Source organism: Botryllus schlosseri, chromosome 10 (genome assembly GCF_051294905.1).
Source record: "Botryllus schlosseri isolate E-star chromosome 10, Bs_hap1, whole genome shotgun sequence".
NCBI classification, from domain to species: Eukaryota; Metazoa; Chordata; class Ascidiacea; order Stolidobranchia; family Styelidae; genus Botryllus; species Botryllus schlosseri.
The window spans coordinates 4,646,724-4,672,072 of record NC_137245.1 but is presented as its reverse complement, the minus strand read 5'-3'; the positions used below and the strand labels follow the sequence as shown (position 1 = coordinate 4,672,072).

At 40.9% G+C, this 25,349-nt stretch overlaps 2 protein-coding genes across 2 annotated transcripts; one reads left to right on the top strand and one right to left on the bottom strand.

Annotated features, from left to right (window-relative positions):
• Positions 1-2,118: 2,118 nt before the first annotated feature.
• Positions 2,119-24,145, bottom strand: LOC145448705 (adhesion G protein-coupled receptor L3-like). Its single transcript, XM_080327171.1, has 16 exons — positions 23,931-24,145; positions 22,185-22,347; positions 21,181-21,483; positions 20,686-20,811; positions 19,773-19,882; positions 12,411-12,569; positions 11,908-12,099; positions 8,947-9,153; positions 8,490-8,603; positions 8,268-8,426; positions 8,079-8,188; positions 7,593-7,787; positions 6,588-6,745; positions 5,872-6,032; positions 2,193-2,366; positions 2,119-2,145 (listed from the first exon to the last, which is right to left on the bottom strand). Exons 3-16 carry the CDS (start codon positions 21,356-21,358, stop codon positions 2,119-2,121), a joined length of 2,070 nt encoding a protein of 689 aa, XP_080183297.1. The 5' UTR covers positions 21,359-21,483; positions 22,185-22,347; positions 23,931-24,145.
• Positions 16,505-18,970, top strand: LOC145448458 (uncharacterized). Its single transcript, XM_080326843.1, has 2 exons — positions 16,505-17,038; positions 17,851-18,970. The coding sequence occupies exons 1-2, from the start codon at positions 16,910-16,912 to the stop codon at positions 18,925-18,927; spliced, it is 1,206 nt and encodes a 401-aa protein (XP_080182969.1). The 5' UTR covers positions 16,505-16,909; the 3' UTR covers positions 18,928-18,970.
• Positions 24,146-25,349: the final 1,204 nt, after the last annotated feature.

The following is a 25,349-nucleotide window of genomic DNA, read 5'->3' as shown; positions in this document are numbered from 1 at the left end:
AAAGAAGGCTAGATTGCATCATGTGATCTGGCACAATTCATCCTCATTATTGCACCACCGCATACAAAGTTTCGCTGTACGCAAATTAATGTACAACGACACTCCCCTTACAGCAGTGTCTTTGAGAGTTGGATTTATGTTACATTTTACCCAGCCTAATATATGGAGAAACCAGTACTTTACGTGCCAGTCGGATTTTTTGGACTTTGATTTTGCAGCCCTATAGTCGCAGTGGATTCCGATTTTGAAATCTCCCACTCTACTTTACACCTCACCTCAGGCTATAGATCGCATAACGTATGATCTGACACAATTCATTGCCATTATTGCACCACCGAGCGCGTTTCAGCCAAATAAGGTCAACCCACTGATCCCAACGGGTCATTGTTATGGCTATTGTGTTGCGGTTACCCGATTGTTCTAAACAATGCCGATATTTCAGACTTGGGGGACATATTCTAGGTGGATCAGCACACGATCAATATTTTAATTTATATTTTCGGAATCGGTGCAACAGTAGCTTTCGATCGAGACCAGATTCAATAATTTCTGCGCTCGGGAAGATAGCTTTTGGATTGCCAGAAATCCTACGGTCGCTTACGCAAAACAATTTTTCATTCCAGTCCCGGCGAAGCTGCAAAATTGATCGTTGCCATTCCATGTTTAATTTCTATAGTAACGCTCTGTCGAGTCAATATATCCGTAGTATGATGCTGCAAATATGCTCGGCGGTGTTCGCATAACAAGTGTTGAGGATATGTTACGATACACGCGAACACAACTGATTGCCTATAGCGAAATGAGTCGCTCTCGAACGACAAGTGCGTGGTGAGCTCGCGATCGATCGTACATACCGGTAAAGCATGAGTTCGACAACTGATCGATTCAAGTTGTATATCATGTACAGCATACAAAAATAATATGCCGCGGTAAATTATATATCATTTACAGACACCGGCATGATTACGCTTGACCAGACGTGAAGCAGTAAAAGAACCCATCACATTGTTTGGTTGGGACTGTCTGTCCTAAGACGCTAGAAAGCGGTAAAGGTGTGGAACAGTAGTTGTTGCTTGCACCAATTACTACAATACCGGAAATTAACACGTTGATGCGAGTCAAATTGAGAATGAGCTATTTAATTACTTATTATATTCTAAATGTTACTTTATTTAAGTTAATCTATGTCGGGGGGCGCCTAATACCTATTTCTAATACACGACATTCTGGTTCTCGATATGACTCAAAATGACACACATATTTATAACCAGAACATTTCTCCTTACTATTTAAGTCGACAACAAAGCAAGAGCAAGTACGACAGTATGGAACAGACTACATGCGTCACTATGCACAGCCGAACGTATAGACACCTAAAACACGCACCAGGATCTCATGGATCAGAAGAAAACTATACTGACGTCACGACCGGCAATTATTCCTATGACCCACCGTACACGAAAATGAATCAACCGCGGAACAACAAGTCAACCAGTTTTACGGGTTATTGTTCCCAAGCCACGAAATTGGACCACGGAACAACAGGTCAGGGCAGGCAACTATGATCACCGTCGTGTACGACCGAAGTCAGCTGTGAATCGTGGAAAAATACAGTAAAATTACAATGTATTATAATCAGGAGGCGAGTGGAAAAGTACAAGTAGAAGTACTCCAGTCTCATGTCTGAGTACAAAGGTCAATCCAGATTCTTTGTTCGTTTTCTCTCTATCGTTGATTATTCCCCCTTTTTTATTGCCGCACACAGGGTCATAAAAGTATTGCTGCAAAAATGAGAATGAGCTCATTCTTACACTGTTTATTATATTGATAATGTTTGTTTGTTCTTTATAAATCGCGAATGGGGGGATTCCGCACATCTATATTACTACTCGTATTTAATCAAATACAGTCACTAAAATTTGTCTTAGTAAGCAAGTAGTGGGGAATCTCGGCAGACTGGGCCACGGGTCACATTATTATGTAAGACGGAAACTGTTCGCGGGCCGGACTAGGCCCGCGGGCCGTATGTTGCCCGCCCCTGAACTAAGGGACCAATGGATGCGATCAAATCGTGGCAGGATTGTTTTTGATCCGAATTTTAGCATATAAAATGGAATTTTATCCCACATGATTGGATACGAATTCCTAAAAACATATGATCCATATATCTCTAGTCTCTACTCTATGTTTACCTGGAACGCGTTTCCGATGGAAAATAGCCAGCTGAACGTTTCGTTTACGATTTCGTCTTCTGAAAGCGTGAGAGGCACGGCGAACATCCAAGTCACGCCGAGTAAACTCGATATCAGAAACACTCGGATTAGCTGATCCTTCAACTCTGGGTCTTTACCGGCTTGGCGACTAAGCTGGAATTATATTGGAGGGTGTTATTACGAAAAATTGACCGTCCTATGGGTAAAGTTGGGTAACGAAGGAAGTTTGAGCTCTTTCAAATTAAATTAGAATGAATGAATTCGCAAAAACTTGAAATTGAATTCAGTTTCGAAACAGAAAGAAATACAAGTTATGTTCATATCAAGCCACGGTTTATAAGAATTGAGAATGGCTTTACAGCAAGCTCGGATCAAATCACGCTATACAGTTTTCCTGTAACATTTTCAGTAAACGAGAATATTAATTGGAATTAAAATTGGAGCATGGGAACATCTGAGAACTTAGATTAAAATCACATTGCCAACATTTCGCTTCAATTAGACTAGTTAAAAAATTGGAATTATCTATTTGTCCAAGTCTGATACAGAGAAATAAGCATTTCCACACTGTGCAGTGCGTGAATAGGATAAGTGTAGCTTATTACGAACTTGTTTACTGTCCCGCCGTTCATATAATTGCAAACAGGACTATTAGAGAGAGAGTCTTTATTTTCATCCAACCAAAATATAGATAGAATATTATATCGTATGACCAATGTTTCCTCTAAGCTGCGCACGTGCGCAAATGCGCAGTGCTGACAAGGTCTCTGCGCACAAAAAATCCGAAGTGATGACCTTTTTTTTTATTCGTTATGCACTGTTGTCCAAGGGTTCGCGCGTTGATTTGGTGAGTGAGCGCACACTGGTCAAAAATTCGAGGGAACATTTCGTATGACTATATTGGGTTGCGAATGCGGATCCAGTAGGGGAGATGTGGTACCGATGGATCACTGGGACCGAAAATACTTTGGAAATTCTCTATGATAATTCCATGATTACACTCCGTGAACTCTTCTACAATTGCACGCTGGCAACATCTTTCCTCACATACAAAAAAATTCGACGTGCGCGAACTATGGGGTCTCTCACAGATGTTTTTTTTTGTTTTGGGGGGTGTAAACTAAACTTAGATCGACATATACATTTTTCTTTGTAACCTTCAACACGAACAAACCAGCAATCATTTTTATTGTGAAGTCTATAGGGCTTGTATCAGACTATATAATGGAACCTATTATTTTTTTCAGTTCTTTCCTTGAGTGGAATTTTTTTCGATTCATGTACGAAATTAGTAGGGTGGGGACCGTTGATAAAATAGCCAAATCAAGCAAAATAATCAAGCATTCTAATCATGAAACAAATGAAACATGACTACGTACAGAAAATATTTATGTAATAATTGAATATGATGTTTTATCGCTATAACGAGGTCTTTGGAAGTCACACTGTCGATTTTCGGGCAATATGTATGTACCCTCAAATTTATAAGTCCGAGCCTAAATCGGAACGTGATTTTATGATAACATTTGAGTCAATATTTAATCCATTTTTTGACGGTTGCGACCGAAAATTCTTCTTTGGCTTGCTGTAGCTTAGATTATAATACTGAGCAAGAAAAGTTGTCACATCTGAGTTTTTTATGGTATATGTGTCATAGGTCCCCGGGTCGTGTGCCATTGGACCCACCGGGTGGGGACCGATGACACGTTCGAGCAACAAATTTTAAACGTCCATAAATATTTTTTGAAAAGACGGATATTCATGTATATGTGCGCGATAGGTAGAGCTTGTATCAAAGTGCTGAGCCAGCAAAAGATCTGCTGTTTTCGGCTGAACATTTTGGGGCCAGCGAACATTATCCAATTTTTGATCCATCGGTACCACATCTCCCCTATTTATCGTAATGATTTGAGTCTAGTGAGATGCTATTCTTTTGAGGTACTGAAATTATACACGAAACTTTCCAGTTACAGTTATATCATCAACGGGAAATATATAACCTTGTACCACAGTAATAAACGCATGTAGCGCAAACAACGCAAGTTCGTGGAACCGAGATTTCTGTGAGGCAGTGAAAAATACGCTACATTACCACAAAGGGCAGTGAAATAAGTAGGGTTAAAACAATATCGAATTATCTTGTAATGTGACGCGTAACTGGGATGGTATTATTCCCGGCCGCTTGAATATACATATTTAAACTTTCCAAATCTGTTATGACGGCGTAATGAGCGTTACCCAAATGCTCGAATCGAAGCTTAATACGAAATCGAATAAGTCGATTTTGCCCAACGCGTGACCCTTCAAGACAATGAAATTGCAAATTAAAACGATAACGTATGATTTATATTATATTTATAACAGAATGCAAAGAGCGTCCGCACGCCAAACACAGCCAATTTTACATTGGATGTTTACTGCGTGGTAACTTTATTCATCATCGGCGTTTTCCCGCAATTTGGGCATATCAATGTTAAATTGATCAATGACCTCAATAAACGCGCTGATAATATGGTCTGGCGTGATATATGCTCAGAACTATCGGGTTAATTGAGTTTCCGTGTTTCCTATACGAAGGAACTCGTTTTGGCGTCGCATTTTAAGAGCATTTAGATTTAGATCATTAATCACAAAGAGGGAAGATAAGCAAGGTAACAAGTTTGTTTCACTTTACGGCCCTGACGTTGGAAGGTGACATTAGTAGAGTGGTGGTACGTTAAACTGCTGTGAAACCAATGGTTATATTAAGAGCGCAAATCCCTTCATAATTGCTACAGTTTCATATAGGTTCCTAATCGATATTCAGTTCCACATAAAAAGCCTTAAACCAGTGGTTCCCAACCGTTTTCGACTCATCGCCCCCTTTTCAAGCTCCACGCCGATCATCGACCCCCTAATATTGGGAACCGAAAATGGGCATACAAACTGTAATCACCGTCGGGTTGACTAAAAAAGCTCAATTCTTCTGCTCGATCTCGAAATTACACTTTTACAGCTAAATTTTCGTGAGTTGACTAAAAAACAAGTCATTTTACCGATTTGACTCCAAAATAGCCGTTTTAACGCGCCATCGGCCCTTCGCTATTTTTGCCCCCCTAGACCGCAAAATCGCACCCAGGGGTGATATCGCCCACGTTGGGAACCACTGCCTTCAACGAAAGTGGGCTGTGCTACGGGTTGACATCTCAGGGATCATAATAAGAAAATCTGTTTAGCGTAAACTGACCATAGATGTCGGAACACTATCAATACTAAACAACTACCATGGCGCTCAACACTTGAGTAATTGATACTGTATGCTGCTATGTTGGACAGGGCTTGTGCACATGTTACCATTCGATGATTGAGACTGTCGGCTCGTGTTAAGTCTATAGGGTTTTGGTTTAATGCGATATAAACTCACATGATCAATTATTGAATACTCAATGGCAGGAAAATAGGCTTATAGAGGTACAGAACGCTAATATCGTAACAAAAAAATATTTTTATATTTCCAAATTTGGAAATGGAAAATGGAAAATGCCATAACAATTACTTATCACAGGAGATTTCACATGAGAAGTTATACAGCCTATAAATGAGACGCATGATTTGAGAATCTCATTTGACCTGTGTAATATCCACGTGACCACGTATGTACGATAGAATAGAATCTTACGCTCGGCCTCTTGCGGTTGATCTTGTGCATGATCACTATGAATCCAACGAAATTGATGGCGAACATAATACCAACAGGCACCAGGAACCCGAAATACAACGAATAGGAGTGCAGCCAACAGAGCCTGTCGCCCGCGTACGATGATTTCCAGCACAGGGGATCTGGAAAAGACATCATCTTCTGTCAGCCTTACCGAAAACAGGCCTAAAATACTTGTTTTTCTACTTACGCCGGGTTCGCTACTTCTAATTGCGACTGAGTACATAGATTTAAGACGTTTCATCTACTTTTAGTTGAGTACCGAGTAAGTATTTTAGTAACCTACTGTACAGTTTTGCTGAAAAAAAACCCTGAATACTATGCTCCGGAGAAGTGGAAGTAGTCTACAGACATAAGTACTTGTGTAAGTAAAGAAAAACCTACTTGAGTACTTCGAAAAAGTAAAGAGACTTCTTTACCGACAACCCCTGTATTTCATTCGAGCAATTCGTGGATCACATCATATTTAATTGATTGACGACTTTTCATAATAGTATGGTGTATATTATTTTGTCAAGCATTGGATGTTAATATACACTTAAGCTCCTCTCCAAACTAGGCAGTTCAAAGATCCACCAAGGTAGAGTCCTCGTACACTTGTAATACGTACAGTCACAGCTATATTTGGAACTATTGCTAATATTAAGTTCCAAAAATAAAGCATAGAATATACGAACCGTTGTCCTTGGACAGGATCCAACCATCGACAGTATCGCCGACAGTGAAAGCAACCACGAATGTAATGGCAGTGGTCGTCAGTGAAACGGCATACACCAAAATACTCGCCTTAAACACAAACCGTCCGTGGATGTCTTCGAACACCCGGATGAATTTCCTTAAAATGGAATAGAAAGAAACAAAATCATCCAGAGCATTACATATATACCCTCGCACGGTAATATATTACAGTTTCGAACGCTCATGGATTGAATTTGATGGTACATCTACCAAGCCAGGGTTGTCTTGACTTGAGTTGCAATTTTCGATGACTTGACTTGACGCGAGAGTCATTTTCTTCAAAATATAAAGTTACTCGACCTGACTTGAATCCGTGTGTGTAGCCTTTTGACTCGACTTGTGCTCGAGTCATTGCTCATGACGTGACCGCAAGCCCTATGAATCAAGACATTCTATATTACCTATTCAAGCCTCGTGTATCAGGGCTGATACTTGAACAATAGGGACATAAACTGTCTTTGTCCGTTTGAATAAACATGTTAAGAGAGAGAAAATTAGTACATTAGGAATGAGAGACCTTGGATATTACTAAAAATGTAAAATAAAAAGCCTGAGAGTGAGTTGAACCTGACTTGAACTCGAAACTGAACAATGATCACAATGACTTGGACTCGGACTCGAGTCTCAACATATGACTCGGGCTCGACCGTCAGCTTCCCGACTTGAACTCGGACTTGACTCGGTGGTGAATTGATGTCTGTAGTAGCCTATATTCACCAATACTTAGGTAGGAATTCTGGAAATCGAGCTCGGCCGGACTAGAACCCTCAACCCATTTGTGTTGCAGCCGTGTATTTTACCACTACGCTATATCTAGCCACTGACCCGACTTGACTCAAATCAACACCATTCGAGTGAAATTGGCTTGTGACTCGCACCCGTTGATTTAGTTGCAACCCTGGATATAGTACGTCACACACACGCATACATAACATAATACCAACCTGTACATGACGTAAAACTCCGTGATCATCCATCCCCATGCAGAAAGGAATGATAATTGCAGGACGGCAGTAACCACGAGGCATGGAACATAAGCGCGCGGTCTCTCTACTCCTGTCAGAAACGTGATGTAACCCACCAGCAACGAGGCGCACAGGTGTAAATGTATTTGGTTCAACTTATTTTTTCGGAGGAACCTGAAAATATATATATTCTAAAAAATCAGACAAATGGGAGAAGCGATGCGTGTAACATCAATAGCAGAGGTGGTCAGTGAAGAAATAATTATACGTCCACGTCACACAGTTTTAAGAATATTAGACAAAACTAGATCTAAACTACTTTATGATTCACTTTTTCAGATATAATATTATGACTCAGAACATTTTTAGCTCGACTACAACAATTTAATTAGGTAAATTCGCCTCATCCAGCAACAGAAATGTGAAAGAGATTGACCAAACGTCAATAACATAAAAATGACTTACCTAAAATATAAGTATGTGACAATCGTCAACAACAACCCAACGATTGACAAAGTGCATCCAATCTGCCCCACAATATCCAAGATGTAACTGTTTTTGACGTTGTTTGTTTTCTGAATACAAATTTCCGGTATATTCGCAGGATTAGTTGTATAGCGTGCCCAAGTTATCGTCATAATGAAAGTTTCTTACCACTAACACAGCAAAATTGGTAGCGTGATTACAACTACACGTGACATATTCCGATGTATCTCCGTATTGAGTTTCACAGCCGCTATAATCCCAGTTTTCAGTTTCAAGGTCGAGAAATGTACACCGCTGGGACGTAAAACTGCATCCACTTACACTCGCCTGTTGTCAATCAGTAGGTAAAACTACGAAGCTCGAGGTTGTCATCATTAGGTCTCATGTTACCAAAGATACTACCACTTCTTTTGTGACGGAGATCTGCTTGGAAAACGGAAAGGACATCCTGATGGGGTCTGGGAGGTTTTGCAGTGTTGCGTTTGTAATCTGGATACTGAGCACCTGAACAGATATGAAGCTATTAGGTATTAGCAATAGAATAATATATTCATATTGAATTAAATCTGCATACTTCCGGCTGCTAACCGTTGGGGTTAGTTTATAATCGTCAGCAACAAGGTGAGAATTCAAAAGAACTTTCTCTATCAACATTTGTAATGAAACAATCGAAATATGAAACACTATTTATAGTAAAAGATAGCAGTATGTTGCAACAGGGTCGTGCCTGAGTACGGAGTGCTGATGTTCCAATTTTGCTTTATCATATATATTGTACCGATGACTTGCGATGCTCTTTTGAAATAAATGAATAAAAGAACGAATGAGCGTCGTCGATTTAAATTACCTCACTCAACTCTGCATTCTCTTCATCACTATTCGGAAAGAGTGTCGTGTCTTTATGCAGGAAGAACACGGCATTTTGCGACGCGTTAGTCGGTGTCCCGAGCGCGGACTGAGGCACACGAGCAGTAATGTTACGCCCATTTCCTCTGGTAACGCTGGTTGGCCCGTCGGTAAAATCAACCGATGATCGTCCGTCGACTTTTCGAGCCTGCGGTTCGATGGCGATGCAGAATGTTTTCATTAACCAATCTTAGTGCAAGGCTGACTTGTAAGTTGGAATTACTGTATTGCTGGAATTATAAAAACCTGTATACGGACATTGGAATGAAGGGGGATTTACAGCAATCTGGCTCCGTGGAAATTTCGTATCAAGGGTTGATCTCAAAGGGATACTAGTCTTGAAGTGACGGTTCTCAATCAATTATATCCTAAGCGAGCAAATGTCGTGCCGAATCTATCACAACAAGGCCTCTAGTAAAAGTATTTATCATATATTTTCAAGTCCAAATTTTCAGACAGTGACAAAATATTCCAACATCATCGATTCAAGTCAAGGAGATCGCTAGCCTTGCTTTATTTTTAGTGAACATCTACCCGATCGAAAAAAGACATGTTAAACTTGGTGCAATGTTGCCGAAACGTAATGGGTGTCCTAAATTTCAATGAGCTCCAGCAGGGAATCTGATCACGTTTATGCTATATATCAGGACTGTAACCAAATCACGGAGCTCCGAGTCACAAGTCAATCTCACTTTCATAGTTTTGACTCAAGTCAAGTCGAGTCATTTTCAATTCACCATTGAGTCAAGTGCGAGTCTAAGTCACCGAGCAGAGGGTCGAGTCCGAGTCATAGTATTGTGACTCGAGCCCGAGTCCAAGTCACACTCCTGTCAACACTGTTCGGTGATATTGAATGATTTGGATTTATGATAAACTAATTTTCCTCACTTTGAGCAGTTTCTTGTTGCATTGTCAAGTATTAGGATCAATAGACGAAATTCCAATAGGGTGGTAACTTTACTGTTCTCCGAAATTACAATGAAATGTCGGTCTTGGCCGTCTTTTAGTCTCTATAGTCTCTATAGTCATATGGCTTGGTTCGAGTCATGCACAATGACTCAAGTCCAATTCGAGTGAATACCCAGATTGTCTCGAGTCGAGTCGTTTCCGTATTTTGAGAAAATGACTCGAGTCAAGTAGAGTCATAAGAAAATGGTGACTCGAGTCAGACTCGAGTCTGGTCAGCCCTCCTATATATGAAAGTACCAATATTATTGGCCAAATGCATACGCAAACTTGAGAAAAAAAATCGCGAGACCAGTAAATTTATGCATACTGATTTTTCACTACAGTTATATAAGCGATTGGTGCATGGTAAGCCAAAAACACCAATGGAAGTGTGGGGGGTTCTGTTGAATCAAGCCTTCCAGAAGTTGTTTGATTGGGACCAGGACCAATGTTTTTTAAGGTCTACAAAGTGTTATTACAACACTGCTATGGAACAAACACTCGATACCGCCCGTCTTATTATCTCCGTCAACAGGTGTTTGCGCGGTAAAAATGAACTTTTTTAATAATCGGTCAGATTTATCCTAAGGGGGGAATTTTGGCTTAAATTTCGGCCAAGGGAGGCACGAGATGAAAAAGGTTGGGAACCACTGTCTTAACTGAAGCAAGACTGCTTGGGCATTGTATGGTTCTTATATCAAGAAGCGCAAGAAGCGCATGATGAAAAATTGTGATGTAGCTAACATTGTCATAATGAAGCAACACGGTGTGTCACCAGCAGTGAACGCACAACTTCAGTGTGCTCAGCCAACAACTTCTGCTGTTGAACGTTCCTTCTTCATTCTTGTCAAGCTACTTAGTAAGGACAGACACTTTCTACCCGAGACTGTAGGGAAGTATCTCACGTTGTACTACAACTAATTTTAATTATTTCTACCTTAATACGTGATGTAACTACTGGAATTCTTCCTTCGGCCATTCTTCATACCACCATTTCGTTAAAATACTAGTTTTTTCATGCAAAATTTGTCAGTTTTTTATTGAAAAAAGTTTTTTTTTCATGTCAAACTACTTCGTTAGGACCGACAGTTCCAACCGGAAATTAGGATAAGTAGTACAATTTTAAAATTATGTGCAAAAACACCTATTTTGTTCACGTCAGGTGAAAAAATTTTTCAAAATTAGTTTTTTTTAGGTCAAAATCCGGCGGTTGTTTTTGGAAAATAACGTTCTAGTGATGATCTTTCTTTCGTCAATATAGTGCTACTGGTCGAAAAAGTTTCAAAATCACCGGTTTTCTCTTCCGGTGCTGGAGCTCCCACAATATTCGAAAAGTGTCTCCTTTTTCGGGTTTCAAAATATGGTAACCCTAGTTTTCTCAAATCTTGTGTTCATATAGCACAGTGGTTCCCAACCTGTGGCACGCGAACAGGTGGTACGCGAGTAGATTCTGTTTTTTTTTCGACCGAAGGGAGTTGTTAGTTCAGGTGGGGTTGATTTTGAGTTCTTTGTAGCCGTCGTCGTCGTGGGTAAGGCCAATACCACCAATGGCGGCCTACGGCGAAGAGATCTAGTCGTAAAGCATTGGGATTCTTACCTAACCAAATTCCATTTTAATATAGCCTACTTGTCCACAATAATTTCAAATGAATTCACTGTACAGAAATCATATATTGCACCTTAAAATGAGCAGTTTATTTTCTGTTTTGCTACTTTCGGCAGCTCAACACGCTGGAAGCATTTTTGACCGCCTTCGGCGCGGTAACTTATGTAGGTGGTACGCGAGTACTGCTTAAAACCTCGAAATGGTATGTGGTTGGAAAAAGGTTGGGAACCACTGATTTAGCGCAACCATTGTTGTTGTCTCGTAGGAGCGACATACAGTGATAGAAGGGCAGTGAGTTGTGTCCGTTCCGTGTCGCCTCTACTTTTAGGTCACAGTATGGTTACTCACCAGAAATTTCACGGACCATGACGTGATATCTAAAACGTTCTGTGTAAGCTCGATGTTGTCCGCAAAGATTCTCAAGGATCTTATTAGTTTTGTGCTTTCAGCATTCTGAAGTTGATCTCCCACAGTACTGTCCAGAGCCTTGCGTAGATTATCCGTTGCCCATATGATATTGTACATTGCTAATTCCGAAACCTGAAAGGAAACTTCCTTGATAACAACTATTATCTCCCAAATAACCAATGAGAAGCAGACGGTAATCTGCAACCATTACAAGCGGGTGTATGGTATCGGATGGTCTCAGGTTATATGACCAAATACAGGCTCAAATCTTGAATACTAATGCTTCACAATGTTAGCAGAATAATTATAACAAACTTTTTTACCATAATAAAGCATACACTGCAGTAAATAGTGATGGATTGTAATTCTGGTCTATACTTTCTTATTTGGGGGGCGTCTCCAATTTATTTGTGATTAATTCTTCAAATATAGACTTTGCTTACCTTGATATCATTTTGCTCGACGTTTTGCGAAATGTCATGATAAAGATCGATAAATTTATCCAGGTCGTCAGCAGTCGATTCCTTATATTTGGAAGATAGGGTTGTCATAGTAGTCATGAAGTCAGTTAGCAAATCTTCTGTAAGCTGGCCTCCCTTTTCCTATCATGACAGATAATATGTATGGATGGTGGTTTCTTCATTAAGTATAACTTTTGGACCTTTCTCTCTGCCTTAAGCTGCACATCTCATTGGGTACCGTACCAAATTATAACTTACATCTCACGCTAACAACCTAACTTATGTTGAATGTTAGGGGATGTCGCTAAAGACGGCCTATCATTTAGTAACTTTGTGACCTAATGTTTACTATCATTTCGTTGTAGGCTATTTTGCACGTGCCAATTATTGCGACAGTAAAAACCAAGGAATCGCATTTTGCAGCATTTCGGCCACTCTGATTGACAATACGCATGGACCTATATTCTTCCAGCCACACGTGAGACGTGGATTGCGCTGCAAATGGTTTTCAAGCTGTAGTAGGATGTGGGATAGAGCTTGAAATAGTGGCGTGTTTCAGGGTTGTAATGACTCGAGTCCGACTCAAGTCACGATTTCCTGATGACTCGAATTGACTCGAGTCATTTTCCCAAAATACGGAAATGACAAGACTCGAATCTAGTCAATCTGTGTATTGACTCGACGTGGACTCGAGTCATTGCGCATGACTGAAACCAAGTGATATGACTCGCGACTTAGAGGGCCAAGACCGACATTTCACTGAAATGTCGAAGAATAGTACAGTAACCAACCTATTGGTATTTCGTCATTTCGTCATTGGTACTGGTACTTGAAAATGATAGTAGAAACTGCTAAAAGTTAGTTAGAAAATTAGTATATTATAAATGCGAACCATTCGACATCACCAAATAGAGTTCTCAGTTCGCTCTGACCGCCGTGGAGTGCGGACGTATCTAGCAATCTTCCGCGATCATTAGTTGTAATCAACGACAGCATCACGCGTAATGGAGGAAAGTGAGGATGTCGAACGCATGGAAGCGATTGCTAACACAGCGAAACGTAAAGCACCGACTAAAGACGATGAATCAGGAACTAAGTCACCACCGGCGAAGACGAGACTTATTGAAGAAGATTGTGGATCCAGTCTACAGTCTACAGCTAATTCTCAAACACCCGCAGACGAACAACGCGACTTGAAAGTTATCCTGAATTGTTCGAAAAGGAAGATGTCTCACTGGCACCCAACTATATAGTGCATGAAGCTATATACTCAGCAATTGGAAACTACGAAGGGATTCGGCCTCTTCCGTCGGGGGATTTGCTGATCAACTGCTTCAATGAACAACAGGTGAAAACATTGCTTGATATAGACGTGTTAACTCATCCCAAATCCCCGATACCAGTAACAACGTCACGTTATAAGAATAGGAAGCACGCATCCAGGGCAGTTATTAACGGAGTACCCTCTGACCTTTCCGAATATGAAATAGTAGAGTTTTTGAGCAGCTATGGAGTAACATTCGCGAAACGTTTGAAGAGAAGAACTGATATGGACTCGAAGATACCATGAGCGTGCTAATTTGCTTTAGTCTACCAGACCCGCCTAGTTTCGTAACCATTGGCTACCTGCGCTTTAGAACGAAACTCTTCAACCCACCACCGTTGCGATGCCATAACTGTAATCGATTTGGTCATACAAAAAAGTACTGTGGAGGCAAAACAACCTGTTCGAGATGCGGAAGTCGTGACCACGATTATAAAGACTGTAACTGCGATAAGAAATGTATCACTTGTAGTGGGAACCATAGCTCTGCATATACAGGATGTCCCATATTTAAAAGAGAGTTTGAGATCCAAAGAATTCGGGAGCAACAGAATCTAGACTACCCTACCGCAAAAGCGAAGGTAACAGCTTCTGCGCCGAACGTACCTACTCCCAGACGACCAACGTACAGCCAAGTGTTGTCCCTCTCTGAAAACATCCAGGCAACTAATCAAACTAGGATATACCCCGAAAGTGCTGAGTCACCTGCAAACAGGGAGAAGTCACCATCCATGTCCACATGCACCCACCGCCCCAAGCCACCAACATACCCAGTTCCTAACGACTGCAACATCCAACTACAAGACACACGTTCCGTCCCGCCCTACGACACACAGCCCGAAGACAATGGAGCATCCTCCATCTTGTCCTTGATCTCATCCACCCATCCACTAATATTCTTTGCGTATCTGACCGAAATAATTGCACTGACCATAGCAGCATGCCGCGCCAACGAAGAGGTAGACGTATCGAACCTTGTCTCACTTGCAACACAAAAATGGCATAGCCTTCCCCTGGATAGCGAGGCGCTGAAAGGACTCATCTCATCGTACGAAAATCAGCGCATTCAATGAAAACGGACTCAAAATTATACAGTCGAACTGCCGGGGCATTTATAGGAAGCTACACGAGTTCAAAAGATACCTATCCCAGTTACCAGAGCGACCACACGTAATACTGTTACAGGAAACACATTTGATAGCTGACTACGAACCAAGGTTCCATGGATATAATATAGTACGGTGCGACAACACTGTTCGCAGTGGAGGCCTAGCAACTATCATATGCAACAACTTAAACTTCCGCCAAGTTAGAATTGCCAGCCCACGAGGAGTTGAAACACTGTGTGTAGAAATAAACGGCATCACTATTTGCAATGTGTACTGCCATCCGGATTACACAGTAAGTCATAGCTCATTTGAATTTTTGCCGAAGCTCACCAATAAATCCCTTATATTCGGAGATTTTAATGCCCACCATTGGTCCTGGGGATCTGACTCCACCAACAGACGAGGGCGCATACTTCATGAAATTATGGACAATAACCCTTTAATTGCCTTGAACGTAACAAACCCCACCCATATTAACATCGCAACAAACGCAATACGAAGATGGTCACTGATTGATCTCTCGATTGCTTCGACTGACATCGCGAACAGGTGCACTGTCAGCGTTACGAACGACCTGATCGACAGTGACCACGCCGTTATTCACATATCCTACTCAATGCGGATCGTTAATTCTGGACAACGTCCACCTAGATCAGTGGCTCCCAACCTTTTACGACCCATCGCCCCCTTTTCAAGGTCAACACCGATCATCGCCCCCCAAATTTTGTGCACCGATAATTGGGCATACAGACTGTAATCACCGGCGGGTTGACTAAAAAAAAAAAAAAAATAAAAAAAAAGGTCATCTTTCTCCGCTCAGAGCTGAAAATAACGTTTTTTCGCTTCGCATTGCTAGGTGGATGACTAAAAAAAAAACAAAAAAAAAAAAAGGTCAGCCGTTTTTACGCGTCATCGCCCCCCTATCGCCCCCTTCGCTATTTTCGCCCCCCGTCGCCCCCTTTGTCCATTTTCGCCCCCCTGTCGCCCCCTTCGTCATTTTCGCCCGCCCCCCGGGGGGCGATATCGCCCACGTTGGGAACCACTGACCTAGATGGAATATGAACAAAGCAGATTGGGAGACATTCACGCGAAATGCTGAAATGTCCTACCCGATACAGTATAATTCCGCGAACATTAATGAGGCTTGTGATAACTTCACACAGAAAATATTCCAGGCGGCTAGTATATCTATCCCAATGAAACGTAATCATAAAAAGAACCCAGTTCCCTGGTGGAATGAAGAATGCGATCGGGCCGTCAGAAGGAAGAAAGCTGCTTTCCTCAAGATGAAACGTACTTTCGGCGTCAAACATATTATTGAGTTCAAACGTCTTCGCTCACTCTGTCGGAGAACAATACTGGAAGCAAAAAAGTCATCATGGATAACGTTCTGCGAATCACTGGGCAATAAGGCGAACCTCCGGCAGGTCTGGAATATTGCACGATCCATATCTGGAAAACGAACAACTGGCGAAATCCCTAATATACAAGTGGGTACAAGTACTGTAAAGTCAGAGAAGGAAAAAGCAGATGCAATAGCCCAAGCTTTCGAAAGCGTTAGTAGTAACTCTCAACTTTCAGAGGAACTCAGACTAAGGAGACAACAGCTAACCATTAGACATTTAATCAATGACGATATAGCAACCACCAATTTGACTGTCCCTTCACGATAAATGAGTTAACTAAAGCCATCAAATCCAAAAAAAGCTCTTCTCCTGGCAATGATATGATAAACTATACTATGTTTAAGCACTTGCCAACTTCTGGCTTGACAAGCATGTTAGACATTATAAACCAGTCTTGGAACTCTGGACAAGTCCCTCGGACTTGGAAACAATCCACAGTTGTTCCTATATTGAAGGGAAATAAAGACCCATCCCTTACAAATTCATACCGCCCAATCGCCCTAACGAGTCATTTCAGTAAAGTCATGGAATCTATGATCGCTCATCGTCTATCTTGGTTTTTGGAAACCAACGATTTACTTCATACCTCTCAATGTGGATTTCGACGTGGTCGGAGGTGTCTCGATCATGTAATCGCTCTGCATGATGAAGTCTACAAAGCAATTCACAACGGACGTTCCACGATCGCAGTGTTCATCGACATTAAGAAAGCCTACGACACGGTTTGGCGACAAGCAGTTATTCACAAACTATTTCTATTGGGAGTCCGAGGTAAGATCTTGAATTGGTTGAACCAGTTTCTCACTGACAGGTCGTTTCAAGTACGGCTCGGTACTACACTATCAGAAACGTTTATTACGGAAAACGGAATCGCCCAGGGAAGCGTCCTCAGTCCTTTACTCTTCGCGGTAATGATTAACGACCTCCCCGCCACTGTGACTTCACACTGCCGATTATACGCCGACGACATTGCATTATGGCAAAGTGACCTGAACATTGAAGCTATCGCTTCTGAGATACAGATATCTCTAGAATCAGTACACCAATGGTGTAGGAAATGGGGATTTGAAATCGCAAGTCAAAAAACTGTCGCAATGCTTTTCACCCGGAAACGGAAAGTAATTCTCCCCAATCTACGTATGGGAGATCACGTGGTCACTTTTGCGGATACTTACAAATACCTTGGAATAATATTTGACAAAAGACTAAACTATAAGTATCATATTGATTACATAGCTCAAAAGTGCGAAAAACGGATAAATTTTCTGAAACTGATGTCTGGAACGAAATGGGGGGCTTCGAAACATGTACTTCTAACTTTATACAGAACTCTAGTAAAATCCGTGATCGATTATGGAATGGAGGCGTATTTCTTCGCGCCTGTGACGTACCTGAAGAAAATCACGGTAATCACTAATAAGGCATTACGGGTGTGCTGTGGTGCGATGAAAAGCACTCCGATATGTTCGATAGAAGCGTCGTGCAACGAGATGCCAATACACATAAGACACATGTTTCTTTGTTTGAAATACCGATATGAAACTTTAACTAAGTCGAACCACGCAAACTCTGAGTTACTCCAGACATCGTGGGAAGACACATACTGCCTATTGAGAAACAGATATTGTACGTTCAACTTCTTAACAAGATCGAACCCACTCGACGACCAGTGTATTCGCGGCAAGGAACTCGTTCGAGCAGCGCCTTGGACAATCGGTGATTTACAGGTTGATTTGTCATTATCACGAATTATCAATCGTCACTCATTCCGATACAGTGTGGACGTAGCCTATACTGAATTAATGGGCTCATACCCAAACCATTTACATGTTTTCACAGACGGATCGAAGACCCCAGATGCCACTGGTTATGCGATATTCGTAAAAGATCGGAATATAACAATATCCCACAAATGCCAAGGAGCTCTGTCGTCATTCTCAGTAGAATCATATGCCATATTATCCGCTCTTCATTGGATCGAAACGAATAACGTTAGCCGAGCTGTTGTTCTCAGCGATTGCCTTAGTGCGCTGGAGTGTATAGCTAATTATCGAACAGATGGGCCTTTTATCGTTACTCAAATCGTTAATGTTCTCAACAGGCTGACGAGTGAAGGAAAATCAATCACGCTCATATGGATTCCGGGCCACGCTGGAATTCCTGGCAATGAAGTAGCCGATCGTCTGGCCAAGGAGGCGACATCGTCACACCGTGCCATCACAATTCATGACATCCCTATAGACGATGCAAAGAAAATCGCTCTACATAAATGCAAAGCTATTTGGAACCGGGAATATCTCGATTCAGAAACAGGAAGCCATTACAAAATCTTCCGACCAAATCTGGAGGTGAAATTACCATCAGTCCCACCAAGACGCAGCGAAGCTACGTTGTTTCGACTACGCACCGGTCACTGCGGACTCAATGCACAGCTCCACCACATTGGCTGCTCGGAATCACCATTGTGCGAGCATTGCGACGAATTAGAAACAGTCGAACATTATATTATGACCTGCTCACATCTGACTGAGATAAGAAGAAAGCTACAACGTATCGCGCAGACAAAGAACGTACCTTTCCAGCTATATAACCTTTTAACGGACAGCAACATTATTGCCGATCTACTGGACTTCATACGAGAGTCAAAGCGTCGCATTTAGCTACGTACTCATCTTGTATTTTCATGACATTTCATGTTATCATTTGGATCAAAATGTCTAAATCGCCGTGGTGCAAAAAGCCTTCGATGCGAAAAGCACCACTAAATGTTTTTATACATAATAATAATAATAATAATAACCAAATAGAGTTATAAAAAGTGGATTAAACTGAGTTGCCAACACCATGACTTGGACCATGACTCGGAGTCGACCCTCTGCTCGATGACTTGGACTCGGACTGACTCGGTGGTGATTTAAAAATGACTCGACTTGACTCGAGTCATAACTATAAAAGTGAGATCGACTTGTGACTTCGTTACAACCCTGGCGTGTTCTATTTCTATAAGGTGAGTGCGATTCAACCACCACCATCTTTCATTGTATCGCAGTCTTGTGGTGTATCGAAATGATGAAATTGTTAGCAATAAGTTGAATTGAATTGACTAAAAATTTCATCATTTCAATACACCACAAGACTGCGACCTGCGATACAATGAAATATTGGTAGGTTTCAAAACGATTTCGAGTAGTCTTCGAAATCAGACACCCACCTGGCCTAGGCAATGTCAAAAAGGAGGAGACATGCACACTGAATAAAAAGTAAAGAAGTTAATATTAAAGGCAAGTGACAAAAAGGCAGCATATGTCGGAAGGCGAGATCGATGTGTCATGGTCCGGTAAGCTTGAGGGATAACTACAATTGTAGCTCGGTTCGGTTTATTAGCAATTTTATCAGCTCAATACGCTACAAAAATTTGTATACTAGAGAGAAAGCATGTCCCCTTCGGCTGAATTTTAACAGTATGCTTATTGCTGAAAATGACACTCTGTGTTATACGACTCACGTATTTCGATACCGATTCCCATGTAACCAAACAATTATTTTCTTGAAGAGAACTCCGATCATAACGAGCGCCATTACTTCCGTTAATGCATCGAATGGTTGCAGTGTGATCTGTTATTGAAATGGGATGGTTTCACTGATCTCGAAGAACAAAACTCTTCAGCAACAATCGACTCACATGTCAGACTAGTACAAACCACTGGATTTTCAAAATGTGCAACTAGAACTCGAACTCGAACTACTCAATTTTAAGAACTGACAGCTGGAACTAAAACTAACGAGCTTTCAATATCCACAACGAACTGGATTCAATCCCGAAGCATTTGTCGATTGTCGCTAATTGGCACTTGGCAGCACTGTGGCAATACTTACTGAACTGCAAATGTGATAAGAAATGTTGGAGATGGAATCTGTATTTTAAAAGGACCGCGTTTCGAGTTTGAAATGGGAGTGGTTTCGACCCCCATAAAACCCAGCTCCTGGCTCTTAGTAGTCGTGACTCTGAGCTTTCTGAGATTAGTTTTGTAGTTGTTCGGTAACAATTTTATTTAAACACAACTAGAACTATAGCTATATCTACTTTTCAAAATCCACAGCTACAGCTAGAACTAGAACTACCCAGAAAAATAGTAATATTTAGCTGATCGTCAAAGAACTAAATTGCATAGTATATTCAAATTGAAATGAGCCCGAATATTTTCGGTTGAAACTCATCAGAGGTAATCGTCAGCAACTAGTAAAGAATTCGAAACTAGTAAACCATTGCTCAGTGTAAGTGATGGTACTGGCTGACTTTTAAATGAAGTGGTGTCTAATACTATAACAGGCGGGAATGACGGGTAGTACATGTTGCTGACTTGAGGAGATTCTGTAAGCTTGAAGTGTGGGTCGTGAGATGCTATATGTATAATTACCCTCGTCCTCGCAGTTTTCTTTTGAACGAGCCCAATCCCCCGGTTCGCTTTCACCGAAAGTCCAACTTGATACGTCAGTTGCATGGGACCTTATCTTATCAGGCAAGCAGGTGTCAGGAGCTGTCACTGAATATTTAACATATACTCAAATAAAGCGGTGCATGAATGTAAAATAATGCAAAAACATAATTCTGATTTCATTAGCCGCGCTGGTTCCATCAATATGTTATCATTCCATATCGGCACTTGTTTCAAACCCAGACTCATCCAGCCGCTGGTTTCCAACTAAATCGTCCATGATTACTTGATCGACGGAATGCGCATGGCACCATTTAGATTTAGCATCAGAGGCGAACTGACTATTCGGAATTGTGGCAACAGCATATAGTTTGGATAATGAATAGCAGAATAATATAGAAATCTCTTGCTTTACAGACATAGAGTTACCCCAGTCCCAATTGGATGATTGTATTTCAGTGCCGCAGACGTCCTTACCAATTTCTGGTGCTTCGATGGATATATTTCCAAGCCCATAATTGTGGTCTGTGAGAGCCGCTGCGTGATAGCTTAGAATATCTTTCTTAGAAAGTTCTCTGCCGTTCGCAGTAGCAGTTTCGTACCAGACCACAACCGAACCCTTGGTGATCTTTTTGACATTGACCGTGGTAGACATTTCTCCGAAAGCGCTTCTGAGGATCTTAGTTATGTTCTCGGAGAGCCCTCGGAACTCTGGAGAGCTGGTGTTTGCGTACTCTTCATAGTAGGGTAATCTAAACTTTTGCTTTAACAGCAAAGGCTCTAAAAGTATGGTATTGTAAATGGTAGCTTTATGAATAGATTGTACTCTTCATATCTAGCAGTATGGATAAGATAGTGCTCAGATAGTTAAGGATTATATCTAAAGACTGTGATATCATAAATGTGTAGCTCACGAACAGAAACATTATACATCAGACTTGGAAAATTAGGTAATTCTAGTTGATGAAATTACACTAATTAGAGAGAAATGCCGGCAATCTAATTCTAATTTAATTTAATAATGTTCGTTTGCTCTGATTTATAATCTAATGTCTAGTTTCCTTGAAAATGCTACAGGAGAATTGTTTAGTGCTGCATAGTGCACAGGCATTTGCGATTCTCGCGATTAGGGGAGTGAATTCTAATTCGATGTGAACTGAACTTGCTTCAATTGCCAAGGTAACGCGAATTCAGGATTTGCAATCCTAGTCTAAATTGGAAAAATCTGTCTAGCTAATTCTTATTACAATCTAATTTGAAAAAAAATCTGTATAGCAGTAATTCTAATTTTAATCTTAAAAGTTCCTTTGTCCACGTCTGCCATATACATAAGTCGCATCAGTAGCAATGAGACGAAATCGATGGATGTTTGTCCTTGTAAATTGATGAGTGGCCTAGCCTAAGATAAAAATGTTGCCTGTATCTGGCCTAACCAGATAACTATTTTATAAACCCGACCCCTCCAACAATTAGTTACTTACTTCCACATTGAAATCCAATCGATGTCGCAATTTCGAAGGTATCCTGCTTGGCAGCCGCAATAATATCCCTTGGCAGATTTCAAGCATACAGAAAAGGCCTGTGGACAAGGTGGAACACAGGTCTCCATCACGTTTCTGGTTGTGCCGACCGAGACTGGACTGCCTTGAAGAAATGAGATGCAAGATGATAGGCCAGGGCTATCACTTAATCAGGTCATAGTATGTATCAGTTTATCATTGTTTTCCTGGTCATTAGTTTCCAATTACTCTTCTATTTAAATGCTACTATTGCTGAATGAATTCTTTAATTGCTATTGCAAATGTATGCTGGGATTTCAGTTTGTAAAAGCCTATAAAACTGCACTCATGTGGGCACGGCTGCAACAGAACACAAATTTTACATCTGAATGACGAGAAACTGCCAAGTTGCCTCTTTAATTTTCGCGCCCCTGCAAAATCCGGTAGGGAATATTTTCTAGTAGAGGGCAGTGTTGGGATGACTCGAGTCATGACTTGACTCGAGTCAGACTCGAGTCACCATTTTCGTATGACTTGACTTGACTCGAGTCACTTTGCTAAAATGACTTGACTTGACTTGACTTGTCGATCCAGAAATGTGGATTGACTCGTGACTCGGAGCAAAATTCACAAGTCAATTTCAAGTCATCAAGTAATCGGTGTTGATAAAAATCACTGTATCTTGCATATCTTCGGATTGTTCGCGAAACGCTGGTGAAACCCGTGAGAGCGACCAATCATTCAATGATCGTGCGTTTTACTGAGCCTCCATTGTTATCTCACAAATAATTTGACCAAGAACGAAGTTATCGAAGCTTTCAGCTTACGTTGTCGTAAACTAGTATAGTAAAGTAATTTAATAGCAAAATGTCTATTTTTGTTCTCTGTTCTTACCTTAACCAAGCCTCTTGTTTTATTCATTGAATTCGAATATAGGTTATATAGTCCTCAGCAGAGGTGGTCAGTAACGAAGTACTTCTACTTTTTGAAGTACTTGAAGTAGATTTTTCCTACTCACACTACTTTTTAACTAGTTATGATTTCAGACTACTTCTACTTCTACTTGACAGTTTTCAGTTTTGTAGGCAAAAATAAGCGTAGAATACCTACTTACTTACTTACTTGTGAACCACCACTCCTACTTCTACTTGAGTAGAAATTCCGCCGTTACTTCTACTTCTACTTGAGTAACGACGGTGACTACTTTGACCACCTCTGGTCCTCAGTCATTGGAGCAGGCTTGAATTGTATCATATCAATTTGTAAATGGGCATTGTATTGCATCTTATCTATTCGTTTCTATATATTTTCTATTTCGGCTGGTAACTATAAACTGAGGCTATGCAATTAGCAGTTTTACGTATATATGAGCGATACAATGCCTTCTTGCGTGTATATTCAACCCTATATTCGTTCATCTGTTCAAAATCGATGACGACGCAATCGGTATTTCAGACAGCTAGCAAAATGCAATGACGTAATCATACCTCATACTTCGAAAAGGCAGTTTGACTTGAATTGTGACTTGACTCGTGACTTGACTTGACTTGACTCGACTTGACTCGAGTCACCTCCAAAAATCGAGTGACTTGACTTGACTCGAGTCACCTTCTAAAATCGATTGACTTGACTTGACTCGAGTCAAAATGTGGAATGACTCGAAATGACTCGTGACTCGAAGGTAGTGAGTTGATCCCAACACTGGTAGAGGGTATGTTTTATACGTACTTCGACTATTGGTCGTGGTCTTGGTCAAATCTGTGGATGAGGTTCTGGTCTTGGTGGTTGGCTTGGGTGTGGTAAGCCAACTAGTTGTAACTGTGGTCGATCTCAATTCGGGTATCGTTGTATCATCTTCATCGTAAATCATGTCTGCGGATGTGGGATATAAGTCTTCCATAAACAGTTCCGAATTCGTTATCGGTGCTTGTGTGGTAGTGTGAGTTGTGCCTTTGACGCCGTCTTCAACAGTCCCACTGGGTAAAGATGCCAATGCACGGCAACCTGCGCCACAGTTGAGAACTGCGCAAGTGGCATTTGAAATCAGGCATATGACAGCAAAGGCTCCAAACAGCAAGTCCATGCCACCAGTATTTCACCGCTATAACTGATTATTTCTATTGCTCTGCCATTTCTTTGAGTCCAAAATGTCAACAACATGTTACATACTCGTCTAGAAAGTGCGAACTTAGTAAGGGGATCCCACAGAGATCTACAGCAATATTTGCGGAGTTGATGACTTTTACTGCCTGCACCCTATACTGTAGGGTCGGGCACAATGGTAAGAGTAGGCTACTGGGATCCGAATCGAGCATCAACTGTAATAAAGAGTGTCGATCGTTTTCGGCTAACGAATTGTATAATTGCAATAATTAATTTCTATCGTTAGCGCCGGCAAGCCTCAACAAGACATATCTTTCAACTTTTCCAATATCAACATTGCTGTTATGACGTCATCGTAAGTGGGACTCGAATGCTCAACTGAACCCGATGCATATTACTCGACACGGATTCGAATCTCCAAGATATATACTATTTCGCACAGCTCTACTTGTGATTACCAACACATAAAGACCGGTATTGGAAATACGTGATTAATTTGATTGGTCTACTATTTCTCAACAATCTGTTTCGCTGTTGACTACACAATCTCTCAATATTGGTGCAATAATATTTACCGCAGCGATATTACAAAATAATCATAAAAACAAATTTCAAGTACCCTTTTCATTATAATTAATCAAAGACTGGACAATATTGACCCATCCTAATATTACACGCCGCTTTTAGAAACACTGAAATGCCGACTAAAATATTAGTCGATAATATTAAACCTATTTAAATATCTCCATCCTAGATCGACTGAAACAGAGTTGTTGTCGTTATTTTCGAATCGGAGTTTCCTATAGAACTTAAATCTAAAACAAATGCACTATATGAAATGATTCGCGAGGCGGTATTACCACCACAAAATGTTTATGTTCTCCAAGTCCTGAGTAAACATATGGCCTATGAGTAGGTCGGGGCAAAATCGAGTACCTGAGTGATTCGATTCTTAATCGAGCATTTTGCTTCGAGTCGAATCGAGTATTCGAGTATATCTCATTATGAAGTCATAACAATATTACGCTAAATCAAATAATATAT